General features: G+C 42.9%; 1 protein-coding gene across 1 annotated transcript in view; it reads left to right on the top strand.

Moving 5' to 3' along the window:
* Positions 1–24,335, top strand: part of CRTC3 (CREB regulated transcription coactivator 3) — a 1,604,530-nt gene that overhangs the window by 1,452,033 nt on the left and 128,162 nt on the right. Inside the window, exon 15 of the mRNA XM_044063561.1 lies at positions 21,754–21,961. Within this exon, the coding sequence (XP_043919496.1) occupies positions 21,754–21,961 (208 nt within the window). The remainder of the gene's footprint in view (positions 1–21,753; positions 21,962–24,335) is intronic.

Consider the following 24,335-nt stretch of genomic DNA (forward strand, 5'->3'; position numbering starts at 1 on the left):
TACATTTGTCATGATCAGGGAAGAGAATTTTTGCAGCAGATATTTTGCAATATTTGACAAACACTGTGCAGGATTTTTGCCAGGTCGAAAATTTAACAGTTCACAGATAGCAGCATTTGATGCATCTCTGATGGTTGTTAATGCTAGGAGCATTACTAATAAAGTTTTCTAATTGGAAAATTTAGTGCGTTCCCACAAGATTGATGTTGTTATTGTTTGTGAAACATGGTTAAAGAACAATGGCTAGAAACCAGTTCTGTCGGGGTATAAATGTTTTTACTGTAACAGACATTCTAACACAAATTCAGGTGAAGGTGCTATGACAGGGATTAAAGATAGTCTTGCGACCTGTGATTATTACATGTTTACTGGTAACACCAATACTATAGACTGTGTAACTGTGACAATAAAGACAACCCTGGAACATGTAACAATTGATGGAGTTTATAGATCACCAAAGTCAAGTGCAGATGACCTAGAGGAATTCATACATTTCTTGTATGAAACACAGGAGGCTGGAGACTTACATTTTGCAGAAACAGACTGGAATAATATTGATTCAACAACATTACTAAGTAAATTAGTCACAAAGTATATTCAGGAACAGCAATTGCTTAAGATTGTAAAAAAAAAACTACCAGGAGACAGAACATGCTTGACATTGTTTGTTTTCCTAAAGAAATTGCTGTTATTTCAAGTCAGATTTTACCACCGTTGATGTGCAGTGATCATGAGGGTTATAAAGGTTAATTTGTTGCTAGATAATTCTGCCAAACTGACGTCTGAACCAGTGCACAGAAGATTAATTACAGATTATATGGAAGCAAAAACAGTCACTATGTAAAACTAAGTGAGTGAGGTGTTCAGTGGAAAAACTGCAGATGGAATGAGGAAAGTTTTGAAAGAGAAATTGTTTGAGTGCAAAAAAGAAAATCAAAACATGTTTAACATCAGGATCTATGCATACAATGTCAGGGGGGTGCATTTCCATAAGAACAAGATATCTGGTTAAGGTGAGAGACAAAAATATAAGAAATGGAAGAGAGGTTGCACTACAACTGGAAAATTGAAATAAACAAGCTGGACAAACACATTAAGCATAGTGTGAGACAAGATCAAGAAAAATTTGAAGAAAATTTATATAAAGATATTGAGCATAATAGGAAACCTTTTATAAATGCATAAGATGTGGAAGGAATAAAGCCATACAAATTGATAAATTGTGTGCAGAATGCAGATTCTAAAATTTATTCTTGGACACAACAAATTAAAGATATATTTACAAAATCTTATGCAAAACGGTTTAGCTCCACAAAAGAGGTGATAAGTTGTCCTAGTGACATCCAGGTAACCCCAGATACTGAAGTCAAATAAGATTATATTGAAAAAGAACTGCGCAAACTGGATCCAAACAAAGCAGAGGGAGGAGACAGAATTAGCAACAATGACCTGAGAACACTTGAGCAAGAACTTATGGTGTTATTATATCTATTATTCACTAGGTCATACAATTATGGGGAGATTTCTCAGGACTGGAGACATGCGCTTATTAAACCTGTATTTAAGGGGAAAGGGGGTAGGACAAACCCAGAGTCATGCAGACCCTTAAGTCTACTTTCATATTGTGGAAAAATAATGGAGAGGGTTATATTGGATAAGTTATTGTCAGAATTGGATAGGTTGGGACTTGAAACCATATATCAGCATGCATATGTTGAAAATAATCTATTACCACATGTAACATGATGTTCTGTAACAATATAATAGCGATGAGTGAACAATTGTGCTGTGATTTAATTTATATAGATATAACTTCAGCATTTGACAGGGTCATACACAAAACACTCGTCAATAAATTAGTACAACTATGTATTGATGTGCTCTTGATAAGATGGATAGCTGCATATCTTCCAGGACATGGCAAGTATCATTCAGCAACTGGACAGGTAAAATCTTTGGTTACAGCGAGGGTGTCTCACAGGGCTCTATCTTAGGCCCTTACTTGTTTAGATTGTGTCTTTCAGACCTAACTTTTTCATTTGAGGTGTTCTACAGTTTATATGCAGATGGCCTGAAATTGGGTTATCTGATTATATGCGTTACAGATAAGGCATTTCTGCAAACTAACTTGACTAAATTGACCATTTGGGCGCAGGAGAATAATATGCTGATAAATACATCAAAAACTAAGCATAAGAGATTTGGGAGACATAAATGAAAGGTGAATATTTAATACAGCACACAGTGATTGAAACTGTAGACTCATTTAAGGACCAGGGTATATGGGTACATTCAGCTAAGAGTTTTTCTAATCTTATAAACCAATTGGTTATGATAGTTATAGAACTATAGATTGTATAAAAAGATTTATAAAGTTTAAGGAATCAAAAATTGTGAAGTCATTGTTTGTTAGTTATATTAAACCCACACTTGAGTATGGAATATGGAAACACCATAAGAAAACAAGTATGAGTAAACTGGAAAGATTACAGTGGAAATATACCAAGGGCATCAATGGATGTGAAAATTTAAGTTATTATGAAATGCTAAAATATCTAAACTTGTACAGTGTCTCTTACAGATATCTAAGAGGAGATTTTATTCAGGTATATAGGGCATTTATAGGCAACTACGTCTGGGAATGTTATGGGGTTATCAAAAAGTACTAGAGAATCATCAGACAACCTATGTAGAAGATTCTGTAGGAAAGGGAAGTGTATTAATTGGCTGTCTGACAGAGTAGCTGATGCATGGAACAGAGTACCAAGTTACAGTAAAGCAAGTACTAGTTTAGATATTATTATGAACAGCTTATTATGAGAACAACTGATGTTATCTTGTCCTATCTCGCCTTCATTCTTACTGGATGGGTCGGAGCCAATCTTCAGCTCTGACTTGGCCAAATTCACTAGCTCGAAGTCTTCAACTTGATTTGTGGCAGAAAGGTATTCCATCATGCAGTAGTATGATTCCCCAGATCTTGTTTTCCGCTTTTCGAGTTCGGATGCTCTCCTCTTGGCTGTGGCTAAGTTCTTTATAAAGTTTACCTTTCACTTACTGTTTTCACATGTTATTTCATATTTTTCATAGTATTAAGTTTAATAATTAATCATAGTATAGATAGTAGTTAGGTAGTTTAACTGTGTGCTGTTAATACTTATAGTGTGTTGCTGTTGGCCATTGTATGTAGGACTTTAGTTTATACCGTTCTTTACTAGTAGTAGTAGAAGTTAATCATTAAGTAATTAGCTCGTTCATTTTCAGACCTTTTTTTCTGGGTATCCTTCTTATCGTAACTCAGTTGACAGTTTAGCTGTATTCTGCTTATACGTCGTGCTGTGGCCATTCCAGTCGCAGGCCCATTGTTTATTGTTTTGTCTGAAGTGTTAAGTGTTAGTCTCAATTATCTTGTTTTAATTAGAGAGCCACTTGTTGCCCTTTTAAGTTAGAAGGCATAGTGCCCATTTAAGTTAGAAGGCAGAGTTTTCCTTACCCTTGTTAAGTGTGGTATTGTCCCCTTTATTGGAGCATTGTTGTTCATAGCCGTTTAATCTAGAAGGCTGCTGCTGTTTAATTAGTAAACGTACCCCTTTCTGTTAGTCCATTTTGTCAGTTACTGCAATATGTCTAAGGATACTAAGGACAAAGAGGCTAAGGTTTCAGGATTTAAAAAATACCAGAAATGCTCCCAGTCCATCACAGATGGACATAGCATATGTGTTTATTGCGTAGGGGCCATTCAACTTCAAGAAGCCTGCACCTTTTGCCATTCCTTCAGCTCCCATGTTTTGCAGGAGAGGAAGAACAAACTCATCCTCAAAGGGCTCCATAAACCTTCCTTCAAAGAGGCTTTACTTAGCTCATCTTCTCCAAGCAAATCTTCTTCAACCGGTCTGATAAGGCTTCTAAAATGCCATTTCCAGGCTGCTCAGGTCAGTCGGAGCTGTCAAAAAAATTGACTAAAACGTCTCATAGTCCGATTTCCTCGGTTTCATAGACCTCGGAGCCAATGGAAACAGTACAAAAACTTATTCCTGTGGTGCCTAAGCAATTGGAGCCAACAGAGGCAGTCCTTCGGAGCCGGTCCAGAGAGATCTCACTGGTCTCCCCTACCTTGAGATCTCCCCCAACTACCATCTCCCCTAGGTCATCTAGGTCCCTATGGGATGATGATGTAGACAGGGTGGTGCACAGACTATTGAAGGCGCTGACAAAATTCTTTTTGGTTCCAACCCAGTCTGTTCCAGAGCCTACCAAGACCATTACCACTACATCCACGATAATTCCTCCTCTGAGCCAAGCTGGATCTTTGGAGCTAGAATAACAATTACCACTTGTTGTAGACACTTCAGCTTTGAGACCTCTTCAAGAAATTTCAGAACTGATTCCCGCTCTGACTCTCTCAGTGTTGTCCGGCAAGTCTAGGAGCCAAAGCTCTCCAGTCGGCTCCGGGGGAGGGGGGGGGCTCTCGGACCCGAGTTTCATCAGTTCCAAGTTTACCACTCAGTGCGTCGGCTCGGATAATCTCGGTTCCTACATCGGCTTCGTAGGTTATCTTCTTGGAGCCCAGGGATTTCCTATGTCTCTTCTTAGCCAGGGGTGTCCACGGAGCCGAGGGGATCGGCCTTCGAGGTGATGAGTAGTGTGATGTCCCATCTTACAGCTCTACACAAGGACACTGGTATTCTTCCCCACAAAGCACCATTGTCTGTCTCGGCACCACCTCGTCCACTAGACAGCAGAAATCCAGAGCCTCAGGGAGCCCCATTGGCGAACGTATCTCTTTCAAGACCTCTCCAGAGTACCCCTCTGAAGAGGCTCCTTGGAAGATAACATGCATGAGGAAGCATATGGACTCCCCTGATGAGTCCATCACCTCTGGCACCGACTTCGAGGAGTCAGAAGGGTCCCCACGGTCATTCTTTGAAGATATATCCTTCACAGATATCAATGAAGTCCTAAAAAACAGAGTTGGCTGGAAGTCCATCACTCCTTCTGATGAGGAGTCGGTGTACCTGAAGGCCTTTGGATCTCAACCATCAGCCTCCTGAGTGTCTCCGCCTTTTGATGAGCTATTGGAACTAGTTACTTGAAAGGCGTGGGAGTCTTCTATCATGGAACCAGTCTCTCTGAGGCCAAATAAGTTCTTGTCTGCCCCCTCAGAGAAAAAATTTCTTACGAAAGGAGTCCCTGTAGATGCTATGGTGGTGGCAGCAGCCACAAAGAAGGAACTCTCAGAGACGTCCTTATATGTCCGTCTGCCAAACAAAGAGTCTCAAACAATGGACAGATATGTGAAGCGTGTTTTCTCCTCAGCGACTTTTAAACTGCGATCGCTGAACTATCTTACACACATTACTAGGCTACAAAGAGATCTCCTGAAAGAGTTAGGAGATACTCTCCAAGGTTCATTAGCTGCAGGAGTTTCAGACAAAGTGACTTCACAGCTGTCTACCTTAAATTCCATAGTCAACTCCTCCATGAGACTAATATCTTACGCGGCAAATGGAGCGAGTAGAGCAGTGGGTTCAGGAGTTTCCCCTGAGGAGACACCCCTGGATGCATCTGTGTAACTTTGTGGAACCTTTCAAGTCTACCATTGTCAATGCCCCTTTTGATGGTTCATCATTCTTTGGACCTAAAGTCAAGGATACACTCACCAGATGTGAGCAGGAAGGGAAAACTCTCTCTGCCGTTGGAGTACATTTTTTTCTGCGCCTTCGAGACATTATCCTAATTGTCAGAAGAGTGGGAAAATGTGGCTCAAAAGATCCCAGGGAGTTCTTCAGGAAGCATAAGGTGAACCCTCCCCCAGGGACAGAGGGGGAGGCATGATTGGTAGACATTGCCCTAGAGGCAGAGGGGGGTCCGCAAAATCAGGGTGACAGTGATTCCTTTCACGGCCGGCACTACCAGTGCTCCTGAGAGGAGGCCCGTCTGCCCTACTCTGGAGGCAGTCGGGGGGGTGATTAGCTTTATACCCAGAAGCTTGGCAAAATATCACAAACGACAAGTGGGTACAAAGGATAATATCCAGAGGTTATTCCATTTTTTTACTTTGCCCCTCAAACCAAGAAAATCCCAGATGTTCGACCCAGTCAAAGGGATCAAGCAACTGTAGAAATTCAAACTTTGCTGGACAAAAGAGTCATCCAAGAAATCCCTGCAGACCAAATAGGATTCGGAACAACTTACTCAAGATTCTTTTTATTGCCAAAAAGAACATGGAGACCCATATTGGATCTCAGCAAACTAAACGAATCCATAAAGAAGTCCAAGTTCTGAATGGTGACACTGCAGTCAATTCTTCCCTTTTTAGGGAAGGACGATTGGATGTGCTCAGTAGACCTCCAAGATGCATACTACCACATAAAAATGGACAGAGCATCAAGGAGACATTTATGCCTCCAGCTGGGAGCTAATCATTATCAGTTTCGAGCTCTGCCCTTTGGTCTCACTACAGCCCCCAGAATGTTCACCAAATTCATGGCAGTAGTTACGGCTCACTTGAGACATTTAGGATTCCAAGTGTTTCCGTATCTGGACGACTGGCTTCTAACTGCCACCACAAAGCATCTAATTCAACAAGCCAGAGATTCCACTCTACAGACCTGCCATCAGCTCTGCATAACTGTGAATTTACAAAAATCTGCCTTGTTGCCCTGTCAGCTTATTACATTTATAGGCGCGGAGCTAGACACCATCTCCTTAACAGCACATATACCTCCCGACAGACTGTCTCTTCCGAGACAACTAATATCCAGCCTTCTACACAGAAACAAGGAGAAAGCAAAAACAGTCCTAAAAGCCCTAGGAACAATGGCATCAACCATAACTCTAGTCCCATTAGCCAGAATGCATATGCGAGTTCTCCAATGGCTACATTTTGCTCAGTGGTCACTACAGGATTCAGGAATTACCCATGTCTCACCAAATAAGGATTACAGAGTCATGCAAAAAGGGATCTTTTATGGTGGCTTTGATCAGACCAGGTAATGACCGGATGTCCGTTTGTACCACATCAACCAGTAGCTACTGTGACCATGGATGCCTCCTAGGTGGGAGGGGGCATTATCTGGGCATAACAGTCCAAGGCACATGGCAAGAACACGAGGCCCACTTGTACATAAATGTTCTAGAGATGAGAGCAGTGCTTCTCGCATTGCAAGCACTCCCGGACTCTCCTCCACTAGGAACGATTGCAGTCCAGTCAGACAACATGTCGGTAGTCTGGTACATAAACAAACAAGGAGGGACCAGATCATACCCCTTTTGTCGAGAGGCTTTGAGAGTATGGCAACGGGCAATCTCTATGCTGTGTTTTCTGGTAGCAATGCATATCTAGGGGAAATCCAACATGATAGCGGGCAAACTCAGCAGGGCAATATTAATGCCTCATGAGTGGTCTCTAAATCAAGACGTAGCGGAAGTGATTTTCCGTAAATGAGGCCAGCCTTGCTGTGACCTATTTGCCACTCCCATCAACACCAAATGCAGCAGCTACTTTGCCCTAATCACCCCTTTTGGGGTAGACACCGAGAGACGCACTTGTTCAAGATAGGCCCTCGTGACTACTATATGCCTTTCCCCCCATTTCCCCTGATACCCAAAGTCATTCAGAAAGCAAAATCACTGGGAAGCAAGCTGATTCTCATTGCTCCATATTGGCCTCATCAGATTTGTTTCCCCTTCCTCAGGCCTCACCTACAGGAGAAACTGTGGATTCTAGACCCAGTTCCAGACCTTCTGTCCCATTTGTCAGGAACACTTAATCCGTCTCTTCAAACCCTGAATTTGACAGCTTGGCTGCTCCACTTCCAAATTTAATCCAGCTTCAAGATTTAACCCCCAACAGTCAAACACATCTTAATCTCCTCTTACAAGGCTTCCACCAGAAAGATATATGGTAGTAAATGGAAGAGGTTCTCACACTGGGCGCTGGAAAGAAAAACTGACCCCCTTCTCTGCTCCAATCAAATCAGTCTTGGAATTTTTTTGCAGAACTTTTTCAACAAGGCTCTGCGGCAGCCACAATCAGAGTCCAGCTTGCTGCAATATCAAATTTCCACATTGGGGGATACATTCCTAATTTGATGTCTCATAGATTATGTAAAGCATTTTTAAAAGGAACTTGTTTATTGACACCTCCGATAAAAGAACCTCTTCCTCCATGGGATTTGAATTTTGTCCTGGCTTACCTAACCTTTCCTTCTTTCGAACCCTCATCATGTTATGACCTCAAGTTTTTCCTGGAAAACTCTTCTCCTGGTAACCATTATGTCAGCAAGGATAGTCTCAGAACTACAGGCTTTATCTATCAAGCCACCACACATACTTTTCCATAGAGATAGAGTATCCGTACTTACCAACGATCCTTCATGCCAAAAGTTTGTTCCCAGACTAATCTGAATCAAACTATTGAACTCCCAGTGTTTTTTCCCAGGCACACCAACAAGGCAGAGTACAAACTTCACCAATTGGATGTGCATAGGTAACTTAGATTTTACATGCATAGAACTAAAGATTTTAGAAAATCAGACCAATTGTTTGTTTCCTTTCCTGATACAAGAAAAGGCATGCCAGTATTGAAAATTGTGCTTTCAATTTGGCTTTCTAGGTGTATTACCTGGATATATTCCTCAAATGGCAGGAATCTGCCATTCAAAGTTAATGGCCATTCTTCCAGGGCATTAGCACCATCCTCTGCTTATCTAGCCAAATTGTCAATGGATAGTATTTGTGCTTCCGCTACGTGGGCATCTCCTCATACATGTATCACTCATTACAGCAAAGTGGATTTGGCCTCCAGGGACAGGGCTTAATTTGGTTCCACTGTGCTCAAAGGTGTTTTCCTGTGAGCCACCCAGGGTCAGGATGCTAGAGACACTGTTCCATCCAGTAATAATGAAAGCAAGATAGGACAACATAACATGAAGTTATGTACTCACCATAACGTTCCATGTTTGTTGTTCATCTCGCCATTCATTCTTATAACCCTCCTACCTTTCCCCAACCAAGAACATCTAGAGGACCTAGAGGAGAGGGGGCCTCTTCCCCTATCCCAGAAGCCTTTTGTATGCTCATGTATTCTTCTTCTGTATCTGATGCTATATAGGTAGTTATAAATATCACTCAATGTAGATGCAAACAAGATCTGGAGAATCATACTACTGCATGATGGGATACCTTTCTGCCACGAGCCAAGTTGAGTGCTTCGAGCTAGTGAATTCAGCCGAGTTGGAGCCGAGGATCAGCTCCGAACCCATCCAGTAAGAATGAATGGTGAGATGGACAACAAACATGGAACGTTGTGGTGAGTACATAACTTCTTTTCTTAGTATATTGGCAGGCTAGAAGGGCATTATTGCCTGTATTTGAAATATATATGTGTGTGTGTGTGTGTGTGTGTATATAATATGCGTATATATATATATATATATATATATATATATATATATATATGTGTGTGTGTGTATATATATATATATATATATATATATATATATATATATATATATATATATATATATATATATATATACACACATATATATGTGTGTTCTTTTATGAAAATGAAACCTCCATGTTAGTTAAATATTTACATCTCTCTCCCCACAACAGAATGTCTTGTAGTAAGTAAAAGTTTGCTATCTGTGAGCATAAGGTAGTTACTACCCTGTCTAAGGATATCAAGCGCTGTTAGGCTGGCAACTGAAGGAAGACGGACAGGCTGACCCTTACTTTTAGTGCAAAGATTTAGAGAATTAGTTCAGGTACAGAGTACTATATTCATTTAAATTCGACAAAATGCTGTACTTTACTGTGAAGGGTGCAACTAGTGGTAAGTTACTATTGAATATCATGGTGCCAAGCAACAATTAACTGCTGAGGGCAACATGGTGCAACTGCAAAATAATTTTGCTAAAGTAACTTATGTACAGGCTATGCATAGTGCATCAGTTTATACTCCTTTTTATTTCTGAGTCAGTAGCTCTTCCTTCTCTGGATGTTGGGTCTGCTGTTGACCATTTTAAGCTAAAGACCTTTGGCTCCTGGAAGGTGGGCATGTGATTACATCTCATAGCAAAAGATGGTTGCTCAAGTGGTGAATGTGTGCAGATCTGCTTCATCAACCTTTTCCTTTGGGAATGTTGCTTCCCTGGGCTTGGACTTCATTTTTGACATGCTTGTCTGTTCTCCCTTTGGCTTACAGGTTCAGCAGTAGAGTTAATTACTGGACAAATTCCCTTTATGGTAGTCTGCGACAAATCAAGAAAGATCTCAAAGTTTCATTTCCATAAGTGTGGAGGAGTTTCTCTGACCTGTTTCTAAAGTTGAGGGTGATCTGACATGATCTCACATATCCTTAGAAGGTGGTGTTGAGTTTTTCCTGTGACTCAGTCTTTTCTTTTCCATGTTTCTTCACAGAAAGCAAAAGCTTGGGGGAAAATGAGGACCTTTCCCTCCCTGGTGGTGCCATCTAAAGTGATTACTATGGTTTAGATGGATGGACTGGTGCTCCCTCTTTCTGGCTTTAAGGAAGGAAGTGCTGACAGTTATATTCTTATTGAATTCACAGCTGTGTTCTCTTATACCACTATACTGCTGCAGCCCATGACCTTTGCTGAGGTCATTGTCTTTGTCACTCTGACAGTAACTGCCTCCAGTTTTTGCTTTAGATTGTGATGATGATGCTGTGACCTTAGGTGTCTGTGTTTCGCCCAGTTTTTAAGAATATCAGTATAAACTACAGCTCTGTGAGTCAAGCGTCTCTTGGCGAGACTGCTGTAGGGCTTATGCTTCTAAGATCTGTTATAATGAGTCCTTTGGTTCCTTCCACCCTGGTAACTCTACTGCTTGAGACACAACCCACATGTATGACCATCATGGAGGGGCTATCCCATAGATCAACTGATACAGTAAGTGTATAAGTATTTTATCTGACATTGATGGATCCTCCTTGGTGGGTCAGTAACACCCTGCCATCGTTGAATATAGGGTAAGCAATCCCTCCAACCAGCCTCAGCTGTTGGACTTCCTCCTGAGTTGAATACATAATATATATTGCTTGTTAGCATTTGGTGCGAGGGAATTCTTCACTGTCATTTCTTCATTTGCAGTAGGGTGTTTGCTAGTGTCTAGAATGTGAACTGGCAGGCATAGGAGAGAGAAGTGCTCTTACATAGTTGATGCATTACTTGATGGCATTTATTGTCATAGGCACTCAACATTTCCTGAGTAGAGGTCCTTTTGAAAAAGAAAAAAAAAAGATGAAAAATTCTGATTGGTGGAGAGGATGAACCAGCCATATGACTTTGGAGGGCTTCTTGCAGATCATCTGATACAGTAAGAACTTTTATCTTATATGTGGTGTTGTCTTTTTCATCCGTTCCTCAACTGAGGGGTCTCCAGTGCAACCTCGGATCCGTCCTCAGCCACTCAGTAGACTTATAGCTTGAGATCCTTCCCTTACCCAAAATCCCCCAACTGCTCCTGAGATACTTCAGATCTCATTTGCCACTTTATTACTGATAAGAAGTATTGATGCTTTATTGATAAGAAGTGGTCACAATTAACTGAAGCGATTTGTTATGGGTAAGTACAGTTTTTATCTTCATATTTCTCTACTTTTTCTTACTTTAGTTTAATTCCTGTTCTATTCCTTCCCCGTATAGATAAAGAAAAAAGTTAATTTCTCAGACTTTCCTCATTAGTTATGGTGCTTGGTCCTTAAGCCCTTGCCTTTTATATACTTCTTCTTCCACTATATTTAGGTGGTGTTAGAACTTTGTTGGTGTGTGTGTGTGTGTGTGTGTGTGTGTGTGTGTGTGTGTGTGTGTGTGTGTGTGTGTGTGTGTGTGTGTGTGTGTGTGCGTGCGTGCGTCACCATCCTCCTCTAACAAATGAGGTCTGCTAGCATCCTGTGCTTTATCCGATTATGGAGCAAATCTTCCGAAAACAAATCCTCAGGGAGATTCAACAGAAAAAACAAAGGAATTGAGGAAGCTTTCCTCTGACCACTGTCCTCCCGCAACTTTGTCAGGCTCACCTCAGTCTAAGAAAATGCCTAAATTGTTGACTGTGATTACCTCCCAAGAATTTGACTCCGTCAAAAACAAAATCAAACCCTTTGGATGTCCTTCAAGGATGCATCTGCAGTCATCACATATGGGTTGTCCTGCCTCAGGCAGCCCTTCGGTCGGCCGGATTCCAAAGTCTGGGTCCGGCGTCGGCTGATGTCGCCCTTTCCCCGACGTCAGAGCGCCTGGGGTATAAAAGCGTCAGCCGACACCATCTTCCTCAGTCTTTCTTGCCGCGTGGTGCCCGAAGCAGAAGCAGTTCGCAAGTGCCGGTCGGCCAGCTCCTGTAATTCAGCTACTGAAGACTTCAAAAGCTAAGTACCCCGTTGGGGACTCTTTCTTGCCTCAGCCGATGTCAGATAAAGTTAACAATTGCTTAACTTGTGGGAAACAAATACCTCATAAGGATTTCCACTCTTACTGCCTCCCCTGCCTAGGCCCAGACCACGACGTCTTGGCCTGTTCAGCCTGTGCTTCCTTCAACCGATGCACTCTTAGACGTCGGGCGGAGTTTGCAGAGGAGTTTTTTGGGGCTAGTTTTTCATACAATATGCCGTCGGAGACTCCGACTTCACATTTAACACGGAAACGGAAGGACAAGGACCGACACACGCGGGCCGCGGTTTCGGCTGAAACCACGGCCAGGCCTACCGCGAGTGTCTCGGTCTCGGCTGAAACCGAGTCCTTGGTACTTCCGACCCCCGAAACCGCTCAACCGACAACCTTGGCCCCGGAGGCCCCTGCTGAGTCGGTTATTGAATTTCCTTCAGAAACTGGCGTCTTGGAAACTTCCGACACCATTCCTCTAGACAAAACTACACCAGCACGTGGTGCAGCTAGGCCTCCTGCATCCATGTCCATTAAGGCTTTCACCAGGGCTAAAGCTGCTAAACATACAAAAGCTATGCCTCCCAGGGTTATTCCTCAGGGACCCTCTACAAGTTCACAGATTCTAACTTTAGCAGAGGACCTTATTTCCCTAATTAGGGGCTCTCAACCCCATCAGGACAGGGGCTCTCAACCCCCTCTAGACAAAAGGCCCAGGGTTGAGCCCTCTGATCCCCACTCCTCAGAGGAGGCCTCTGATGGCTCTGCTCTCTCGAACTACCAGGAGAAGGCTTTTTCGGCCTACGAGGATTCTGATGCAGAGGAATCAATCCCCTCGGCCTCCCCTCCTGAAGAACTATCTTTCGGGGAGACCCTTCACACTATGAGAGAGCATTTCAAATGGCAGGGCCAGGAATTCTCTGATTCCAGGAAAAGATTAAGAACTTTTCTGCATTTACCTCAGCATAGACCTTTGGCTATTCCTCCTGTTTTGAATGTCATTGATGATGTGTACTCTGAGTCTAGCATAACCCCTGACACTCTTCCTCCGGCCCCTGTCAAACCCGATAGGTACTACAGGGTCCCGGACTCGCATCTTTTTCTTTACAAGGCCCACTCTGCTGATCCAGAAACTATTTCCCAGGGCCCTAAAGGGGTTGCAGCTGCCACTACTAAAAATCCACTCCCCTCTGAAAGGGAGTCCAGGGCTTTAGAGAGATGGGGTAAAAAAGTGTATACTTCTGCCACTCTTTCTATGAGGGCTTTAAATTGTCAATTTCATATGATACAGTACCAGGAGTATTTGTTAGATGAATTGCATAAGAAACTGTCTTCACCTGAAACCCTAGATCGCAAATCACTTCAGGATCTGGTACTTAACTCCCAGCAGGTTAGCAACCATTTCTTACAGTGTGGTTATGATGCATTGGAAGCTTCATGTAGGTCAGCTGTGACAGGTGCAGTCATACGTAGGCATGCTTGGCTGAAGGAACAATCTCTGCCAGACCATGTTAAAGCTAAGCTTCTTGATGCTCCACTGGAAAAGCAAAAGTTATTTGGCTCCACTGCTCAGGAGGTCTTAAAGAAATTTGAGGAAAAGGCAAAATCTGTACAAACAGTCAAAGATTTTCTACAAGTCCAACCACCAAGATTCAGCAGAAATTGGCCTACCAAGAATTGGTCCTTTCCGGACACAGAAAGATTTCAGAGAGGCAAGAACAGGCGTGCCAGAGGTAGAGGGCAAGCTAGAGGCTCCTACAGAGGACGTCAATGGCAGACTCCCAACCAGAGAGGTAGTGCAGGACCTACAACTGCTGCACAAGGACAGACTCAATGACTTTGCTTTGACTCTGCCAACCAGGGCTCAATTAGAAGCACCTTTGGGCGGAAAGCTTTCTTTATTCTCAGAAAATTGGCACAGTATTACAAGAGACAAATGGACACTGCAAATAATAGACAAAGGATACAGGTTCCATTTTCACACATTGCCAAAAAGAAAAGGCATGCCAGACCTGCCACCAAATCAAAGGGCAGAGGCTTTGAAACAAATCTCCAACTTAATGCAAATGAAATCTATAGAAAAGGTTCCTCTTTCAGAACAAGGCCAAGGATTTTATTCCAGACTTTTCCTTGTTCCAAGAAAAGAAAATCAATGGAGGCCTATTCTCGACTTGTCCGCACTGAATACTTATCTCATTGTGCCAAAATTCAAAATGCTGACTCTACAGCAACTCCTTCCCATGCTGGGCAAGGGGTCTTGGCTGGTGACTCTAGACCTCAAGGAGGCATACCTGCATGTCCCTATCAGACAAAGTTGCAGAAGACTCCTCAGATTTCTTGCAGGTTCAGAGCATTATCAATTCTCAGCATTGCCCTTTGGCTTATCTACTGCGCCCAGAGTATTCACGAAATGCCTGGCATCAGTAATTGCACACTGCAGACTTCAGGGGATTCAAATGTACCCATATCTGGACGACTGCCTTATACAAGCGGACAGCCAACAAACTTTGGTAAAGGATTTTAATTATGCCATCCACCTACTGCAGGCCTTGGGATATACAGTCAACATTTACAAATCAAGACTTGTTCCATCCCAAAGAATAACTTTTCTAGGTGCGGATCTAGACACAACCACCCAAATGGCTTTTCTCACAGAAGAAAAACAGACAACTACCGGATTACTTCAAGAATCTGACAAGACAAACTCAGCTGACTGCAAGTAAAATCCTGCAGGCCCTGGGTTACATGGCATCTTGCATTCTTCTGATTCCACAAGCAAGGCTGCATGTGAGGAAACTACAATGGTACCTAAGGAGTTTATGGACTCAGCACAGTCACAGCTTAGAAACTTTGATCCCACTCATTCCATGCCTCCAAAAGGAATTTCTGTGGTGGGTTCAAGCAAGCCAGTCAAACAGGGGTCTGCCCTTCAACAAGCCAATAGCCAGCCAAACCATTACAACGGACGCTTCAGACCACGGTTGGGGTGCACACATGGAGGGCAGATGTATTCATGGACTATGGTCACAAAAGGAGCTACGCATGCACATAAACCAAAAGGAAATGCTGGCAGTGATACATGCAATCGAGGCCTTCAAACTTTTTCTGCATCAAGGCCACCTGCTAATAAGGACAGACAACACCACAGTTATGTGGTACATAAACAAGCAAGGAGGCACCCATTCCTACCCTCTTTGCAGACTGGCAATGAATCTATGGGAACTTTCCTTGAAACTCAATATAGAGCTGCAATCACAGTTTGTGCCAGGAAAAGACAATATACTGGCAGACAGCTTAAGCAGAAATATCATGGATGCACACGAATGGATGCTGCACCCAGACATCTTCCTACAGATAACACAATCATGGGGAAGGCCAGACATAGATCTTTTTGCCTCCCCCCACAATCATCAGCTGAAGAAATTCTGCTCAAGGACATACCACCCACAAGCATGGAAAGTGGACGCCCTATCTTTCAGCTGGAGAACTCTAACAGTGTATGCATTTCCACCTCTTCCATTAATGACCAAGGTCTTACTGAAGATCAGGACAGAGCAGCCAAAAGTGATTCTTATCGCTCCGGACTGGCCAAGACAGCACTGGTACCCACTGTTGAAGAGCATGTCACGCACGAAACCATGGCCTCTTCCTCAATGGCCACTACTCCTGACACAGCACAATTACAAAACTCTGCATTCCAACCTGAAAACCTTGCAACTAACAGCTTGGAAAATACCTTGAGTCCTCCTCAGGATAAGCTATCCAAGAGATTGAAGGATATCATCATGGAAGCTCGCCGGCCTTCCACAAGAAAGGCATATTCAGCAAAATGGAAAAGATTTCACACTTGGAGCACCACAAAGGGCCTAGATGCGACAGTGATGAACATGGCACATATCCTGGAATACTTGGCAGAAATGCTCCACAATGGCCTGTCTTACTCTTCCATTAAAATTCATGCTTCAGCAATTTCAGCAGAGTACAATACTGATCCACCTGTCTTTTCTCATCCTTTCCTAAGACAGTTTCTAAGAGGAATTAAAAACATCAATCCTCCAAGGAAACCTCCAGTGCCTACTTGGGACCTTAACTTCGTGTTGGAAAAGCTAACTCTGCCTCCCTTTGAACCAGCAGCATCTGCAGAACTACAGTTCCTGTCTTGGAAGACCGCCTTCCTTCTGGCCATAACCTCAGCAAGAAGAGTATCTGAGTTACAGGCCTTCATGGCAGTACAGCCATTTCTTATTTTTCATCAGGACAAAGTCTCATTGAGAACCAATCCTTCATTTATGCCAAAGGTGGTATCCAGGGTCTCACTAAACCAAGCTATTCACCTGCCTACCTTCTTTCCAAATCCACAAAACAAAGGGGAGAAACTTCTGCACACCCTGGACATACACAGACAGTTGCACTACTACTTAACAGAGCTAAAAGCTACAGAAAGACTGACCAGCTGTTGGTAGCATATGCTGCTGGTGCACAAGGAAAAGCAATTTCCAAACAGACAATTTCAAAATGGATAGGGAATTGCATTAGTTTTTGTTATTCCTTTCATGGAAAAACTGTGCCAGCTAATATTAGACCTCATTCCACCAGAGCCACAGCCACCTCCACAGCCTTCTTAAGAGGGGTGGCTACCAAGGACATTTTAGAAGCTGCTACATGGAGTTCTGTGCATACATTTTCCAAGCATTACAATTTACCTTTATATTCCAGATCTAGAGCAGGCTTTGCTACGGCAGTCCTGCAGGGCATCTTAGCTACACCATCCTTTACATAGATCCTCCACCCCCAGATTGGCTATGGTATTCTACCTATATGTGATGACTGCAGATGCATCCTTGAAGGACATAGTACAGTTTTTTACCTACCATAAATGTAGATGTCCAATAGGTATGCATCTGCAGTCAGGTTTACCCTCCCTCCTTCCCCTCTTTGGTATTTTTTGGGTACTTTTCCCTCTCTTAGCTAGCTGGGGTTATCTATTATGGTGTATTTGTTTTATATTTAGATATATATAAATATATATATATATATATATATATATATATATATATATATATATTTCTGTGCATGTTTGGAATTTATTGCATTTCTCCAAATTTAGCCTTCCTTGGAGGGCACCTGGCATCTGGGGCAAGAAACACTGAGGAAGATGGCGTCGGCTGACGCTTTTATACCTCAGGCGCTCTGACGTCGGGGAAAGGGCGACATCAGCCGACGCCGGACCCAGACTTTGGAATCCGGCCGACCGAAGGGCTGCCTGCGGCAGGACAACCCATATGTGATGACTGCAGATGCATACCTATCGGACATCTACATTTATGGTAGGTGCAAAACTGTACTTTTTCTCCTGAACCCGTGTCTTTAAGGCTTCATTCTGTCTTCCTACAGGAAGAGCTTCCCAGCCACCATCAACTTTGTCTTCCCTCAGGTCATCCACGAGCCTATCAGAAGTGGATGTGGACACGATGATGAGATAATTTTCCAGAACCCAGGCTCATTTGGGTTGTTTTGCCATCTCTGTCTCCCATCGGACACGTGAGCCCAAGCTTTAGTTTCTACTCAGATCTGTCCAGTGGTTTCAGACTTTTCAGACCAGAGATTTACGGGTGTGTCTGTGTCAGATCTGAAGACTTGCCTTTCTTTGGCTCCCACATTTTTTCTTTGACCCAGACAGGTCCATCCTTGTCGGATCCAGTGGGTTGGGATCAACTCCAGTTGTTTTGGAGGTGTCCCTTCCTCTTGGAGCTTCAGCACTGGATGCTTCAGCTCCAACCTCTGCCTTGAGAGTGGAGCCTGGGGATCAGGTTTCAGCTTTCACAGGAGGCTTCTTCGGATCCAGTGTTGGGGGGGGGTGAGGCTGTGAGCCCACATGCCTTCAGTTTTCAAGGTAATGGAAAGAGCTTTCTCCCCTTTATTGGAAAAGGCATCCTTAACCCCCCTCGGGTCCACCCTACACTCAGCTGTCTACCATGGAAGCTGAGTGTTTTCATCTTGCCCCATCACGACAACCAGTCAGGTCTAGCCTTGGGGCTGTCCTCGTTGAGGACACTGCTGGCTCTTCCGAATCCTCTCCAGAACCTCCACTGAAGTGCTGTCTTGGAAGCGGACATGTAAAAGGAGGCTCCTACACCATCTATAAGAGTTATTAACCTAAGATACTGACTTTGATGAAGGGGGAAAAGTCCCCCCCCCAGATCACCCCTTGAGGACATTTAATTCGGCGAGATTCTCAAAGTTCTGAAACAGAAAGGAGGTTGCGCTTCACATCACTGTCCTAGAAATGAGAGCAGTCCTATATGTGATGCAGACATTTCAAGATGTTCTCCCGCTAGGGATGGTTACATTTCAGAATGGACAACATGCCAGTGTTCTAGTACATCAACTAACAAGGAGGAACCAGATCTTACTCACTTTGCAGGGAGGTAGTAAGAGTTTGGTAATGGGTGATCTCTTCTGACTGCTTTCTCTTGGTAATGCATATTCTGGGGAAAAGCAGTGTGCTATCAGACAAACTGAGCAAGTCCTTTTTATTCTCTCATGAGTGGTCTCTCAACCAGTCAGTGGTGGACATAATTTTTCACTGATAGGGTCAACCATGCTGCAACCTCTTTGCCTCTCCCTTCATTACCAAGTGCAGCAGGTACTTTGCCCTGAGATCCCCAGAGGAGGAGTCGCAGAGAGATGCTGTAGTTCACGATTGTCCCTCCGGTTTATTATACACCTTTCCTCCCACTCCTTTTATCCCCAGATTTATTCAGAAAGCTTTCCAATGGAAGAGCAAGGTGATCCTCATTGCCTCATTCTGGCCTCACCAAGTGTGGTTCCCCTTCCTTTCACCTCATCTTCTTCACCCTCCCTGAATTTTGGATCCTGTTCAGGGCCTTCTGTCTCATCCATCTTGGTTGCCGCTCCTGGACATACGATCTCTCAGGTTGACTGCATGGTTGGCAGTTGGTATAATGGCTAAAGTGTTTACCTCACAACCAAAAGGGAGTTGGTTTGATTTTCATCTTTGAAGGGTATTCGCTAGGCTTAAAATGACCCACAATAACAGCTAACATAGTACTTGCCAATGAACTTATACCACTGTCATTCAGCAGTTGTATCATAAAAGGTAATTACTCATAGTGATGATAAAATGACATGGTGAATTGCTAAGAATTTATTTAGCAGCGTTAGTAGCACAACAAATAACATACTTGCCTTTGGTGCAGAAGGCTGTGGGTTTTATTCCCACATCATATAGCTGGATTCCTGATACTATGATGAACTTTAAGGGGAAATGGGGATGCTGCACTCCTGAGCATGTCCTCCTTTGGATGAGATGACTAGTAACTATGAACTTGTTGTCAGTTTGCCACCCATCCCCTATTGAAATATTACCAGCTTACCATTTAGTTAGGCCCCAGTGGCCTAATTGATAAGATACTGGCCTCCTAAGCCAGGTATTGTGGGTTTGAGTCCCATCTGGGTGACGTAATCTTGATACAAGTAGTTTTTTGGGTTTGTTTGGCATAATGGTTAAGGTCTTCATCTCAGAGACACAAAGTATAGGGTTTGATTTTGACCTCAAGTTACTGGCTAAGCTTAAAAATGACCCTTCGGGGCAGTTAGCTTAGTATTCATCTATGAACTTCTGAAATGTTTCTCCACTTCCAGTGATAGCTAGAAGTTCCGGGATTTCCAGCCATGTTCGCCATATTCTTAAGTCATCCCATAAAGTCTCTACCAGGAATCTTTTTAAAAGTAAATGGAAAAATAATCTTTATTTGGGCCCTTCAGAGACACTTAAAAACATTTTCCACACTGGTTCCAGCTGTTCTTCATTTTCTAGCCTCCATTTTCAGCAAAAGAGTTAGTTTTTCAACTGTCAAGGTGCATTTGACTGCCATCTCAAATATTCACCTGGGTGTAGATCGTTCATCCTTAGTTTCCTTAAAGTTGCGCAAAGCTTTTCTAAAAGGTGCCTTCCTGCTTTAGCTGCCAGTTAAAGATGCTGTACCTTTGTGGTACCTCACATTACTAGCTTCAGGCCCTTACTTAGCGTCACTTTCTAACCTTCAGCAAAGACAGAGTTAAAGATTTTGTCCTAGAAAACTCTTTTCTAGTTGCCATTATCTCAGTAGACAGGTATCTGAATTCCAAGCACTTTCTTCTCAACCACCTTACCTGATTTTTCACAAGGACAGAATTTAACCTAGGATTAACTTCCTTCCTACTTAAGGTGGTGTCAGAAGCTAAGCTTAACCAGTCAGTTAATCTACCTGTCTTCTTTCCAAAATTCTCAAACAAGGGAGAATACATGCTTCATCTACTGAATGTTCATAGGCAGCTCAGATTTTACATTTACAGACCTAAAGATTTTAGAAAATCAGAGCACCTGCTTGTATCCTTTTCCAAAGTTAAATTAGGCACAGCATGACAAAAGTGACTAGCCAGATGGTTCACTGGTTGTATTACTTTTATTTACAGGACCAAAAGCCTGTCATTATCCAAACATCCTAAAGGACACTCCAACAAGTTTATAGCCACATCCTCTGCTTTTTGGTCCTAAACATCAATAGATGGCACCTATGCAGCTGCTACATTGCCCAGTGCTTATACCTTTATAGCTCATTATGAGTTAGACATTGTATCTAGAAATAGGGCAGCCTTTGGCTCCTCTGCACTCTGGAATATCCTTCTTTGAAGACCACCCAAGATTACTCCCAACAGGGGACTCTGTCCCATCAGTTGAGGAATGGATGAAAAAAAACACATCAAGTATTACAGTTATATATTCACCATAACTCTGTTTCTCTGTCGTCTGTTTTCATCCTTCCTCAACTCCTTAGCCAAGTGTCCCCCTTTACTTTTCGTCTGGTTCATGGTGTGACCTGAGAGATATTCCTGATTAGCTTCTGCTGTGTGGTCTCCAGAGTTCAACTTATCTGGTTCTCCCCTCTGTTTTCCCACCTTTTCAGCTTCTGTGTCCTTTACCTCACAGATTACTTTTGCCTGCTTATATATTCTTACATTGTGATTAACTAAATAGAGGGCAGAATCGATCTGAGGTATGTCAGGAGTAGGTCGCAGATTATGGATAAGAGGAGGAGATTGTACTACAGAGCCTAAAGTGTGTCAAGTGGCTGAGGACAGATCCACGGTCAGAGCAGAGATCCATCAGTTAAGGAAGGATGAAAACTGACAACACAGTTGCAGAATTTTGGTGAGTACATAATTTTAAATTTCAGTATCTGTTTCTTGATTGTTTGCTTTGCATTGTGTCCTGAATTGTGATGTGTATCTAAGAGAGAAATGCCAAGAGATTCATCATCTGACTTTTCAACTTCCTTTACAGCTGGAGCACTTTAACATGTTGGAAAGTCCAATTAATAGCCTGCCCACCAGTTGCACTTACTTTGACCCAAGTTCAAATCTCAGCTATTCCCAAGCAATGATGATGGGTTTAGGTGGAAGCCATGGCAATTTACAAGATTCATTTCAGCTGAAACCAAGCTATCTATATTCAAACTGTGGAGGGAGTGGCCCAAATATTATATTGACAGGTAAATCATTTATTCTTTCAAAATGTTAATTGACAGGCTGATGCAATAGGTGTTAAGTTGAAAACATGGTTAATTCTGAAAACTAATTGCTACTTTGTATTGCTGATAAAAGTGCATGTCTATTTTGTTGTTTACAATCAGAGCAGTAACTAGGCTAATTGCTGCCCCTGGGCAGTCCCCGGGCTGGTACCTTCTCAAACTAAAAGTGAGCAGCAAATAAAAAATATCCTCTGCAAACTTGAAGAGGAAAAAAATTGCTTATGCAAGCTATTTACATACCCACAAATGTTTTATTGACTTGATTGACTATGAGCATTGCCTCACTTCTAAATTGCAGTACTGATTGAAGTGGCAGTATTGCTGTTTAGAATTGGTGAGTGTACCCCCTTGACAACTTGCACCCAAGGCAGTTGCACCTTTCCCACACTCTAGATACATTTCTGATTACATTTTTTATTGTAGCATCATAGCAAACTTAGAATAAAGAGCAAGAAATAAGTAGAAAACTACAGGCATATTTAATTCTACCATTCCAGTCAGAGTCCTTAAACGTTTGTAGATGGTCAGTTCGCACAGTATATGTCAGAGTACAGGCTGCTGGCACGTGCCTAGTCTTGCTGCATGTTACAGTGCGTCATATACTACATGTTCTGTAACATTGGTCATCATCATCTTCTTCTTTCGGCTTTTCCCGTTAGGGGTCGCCACAGCGGATCATCTGTTTCCATTTCTTCCTGTCCTCTGCATCTTGCTCTGTCACACCAACCACCTGCATGTCCTCTCTCACCACATCTGTAAACGTTATTTTAGGCCTTCCTCTTTTCCTCTTACCTGGAAGCATCATCCTTAGCATCTTTTTCCCAATATACTCCGCATCTCTCCTAAGCACACGTCCAAACCAATGTACTCTTGCCTCTCTAGCTTTGTCTCCAAACCTTCCAACCTGGGCTGACCCTCTAATATACTTATTCCTGATCCTGTCCACCCTCGTCACACCCAGTGCAAATCTTAACATCTTTAACTCTGCCACATCCCGCTCTACCTCCTGCCTTTTTGTCAATGGCACTGTCTCCAATCCATATAACATAGCTGATCTCACTACCCTCTTGTAGACCTTCCCTTTCACTGTTACTGGTACTTGTCTGTCATAAATCACTCCTGACACTCTTCTCTACCCACTCCATCCTGCCTGTACTCTCTTCTTCACCTCTTTTCCACACTCACCATTACTCTGAACTGTTGATCCCAAGTATTTAAACTCATCCACCTTCACCACCTCTAGTCCTTGCATCCTCACCATTCCTCTATCCTCCCTCTCATTCACACACATATATTCTGTCTTAGTCCTGCTGACCTTCATTCCTCTTCTCTCTAGAGCATATCTCCATCTCTCCAGGGTCTCCTCCACCTGTTCCCTACTCTCACTACAGATCACAATGTCATCTGTAAACATCATAGTCCACGGGGACTCATGTCTGATCTCGTCTGTCAACCTGTCCATCACCATTGCAAATAAGAAAGGGCTCAGAGCTGATCCTTGATGTAATCCCACCTCCACCTTAAATGCATCCGTCACTCCCACCACAGACCTCACCGCTGTCACACTACCCTCGTACATATCCTGTACCACTCTTACATACTTCTCTGACACTCCCGACTTCCTCGTTACAATACCACAACTCCTCTTTAGGCACCCTGCCATATGCTTTCTCTAAGTCTACAAAAACACAATGCAACTCCTTTTGACCTTCTCTGTACTTCTCCATCAACACTCTCAGAGCAAGCATCGCATCTGTAGTGCTATTTCCCGGCATGAAACCATACTGCTGATCACTAATCGTCACATCCCTTCTTAACCTAGCTTCCACTGCACTTTCCCATAACTTCATGCTGTGACTGATTAGTTTAATCCCTCTGTAGTTACTACAGCTGTGCACATCACCCTTATTCTTAAAAATCGGTACCAAAACACTTTTTCTCCATTTCTCAGGCATCCACTCACTTTCCAAGATTTCACTAAACAATCTGGTTAAAAACTCCACTGTCATTTCACCTAAACACCTCCATGCTTCCACAGGCATGTCATCTGGACCAACAGTCTTTCCATTCTTCATCCTCTTCATAGCTATCTTTACTTCCTCCTTGCTAATCCATTGCACTTCATGATTCACTATCCCCACATCATCCAACCTTCTCTCCCTCTCATTCTCTTCATTCATCAACACCTCAACTTACTCTTTCCATCTCCTCAACACACTCTCCTCGCTTGTGAGTATGTTTCCCTCATTATCCTTTATCACCTTTACCTGCTGCACATCTTGCCTAGCTCGGTCCCTCTGTCTAGCCAATCGGTACAGGTCCTTTTCTCCCTCCT

Source organism: Protopterus annectens, chromosome 2.part1 (assembly GCF_019279795.1).
Source record: "Protopterus annectens isolate FY-2018-M chromosome 2.part1, PAN1.0, whole genome shotgun sequence".
NCBI lineage: Eukaryota > Metazoa > Chordata > Ceratodontiformes > Protopteridae > Protopterus > Protopterus annectens.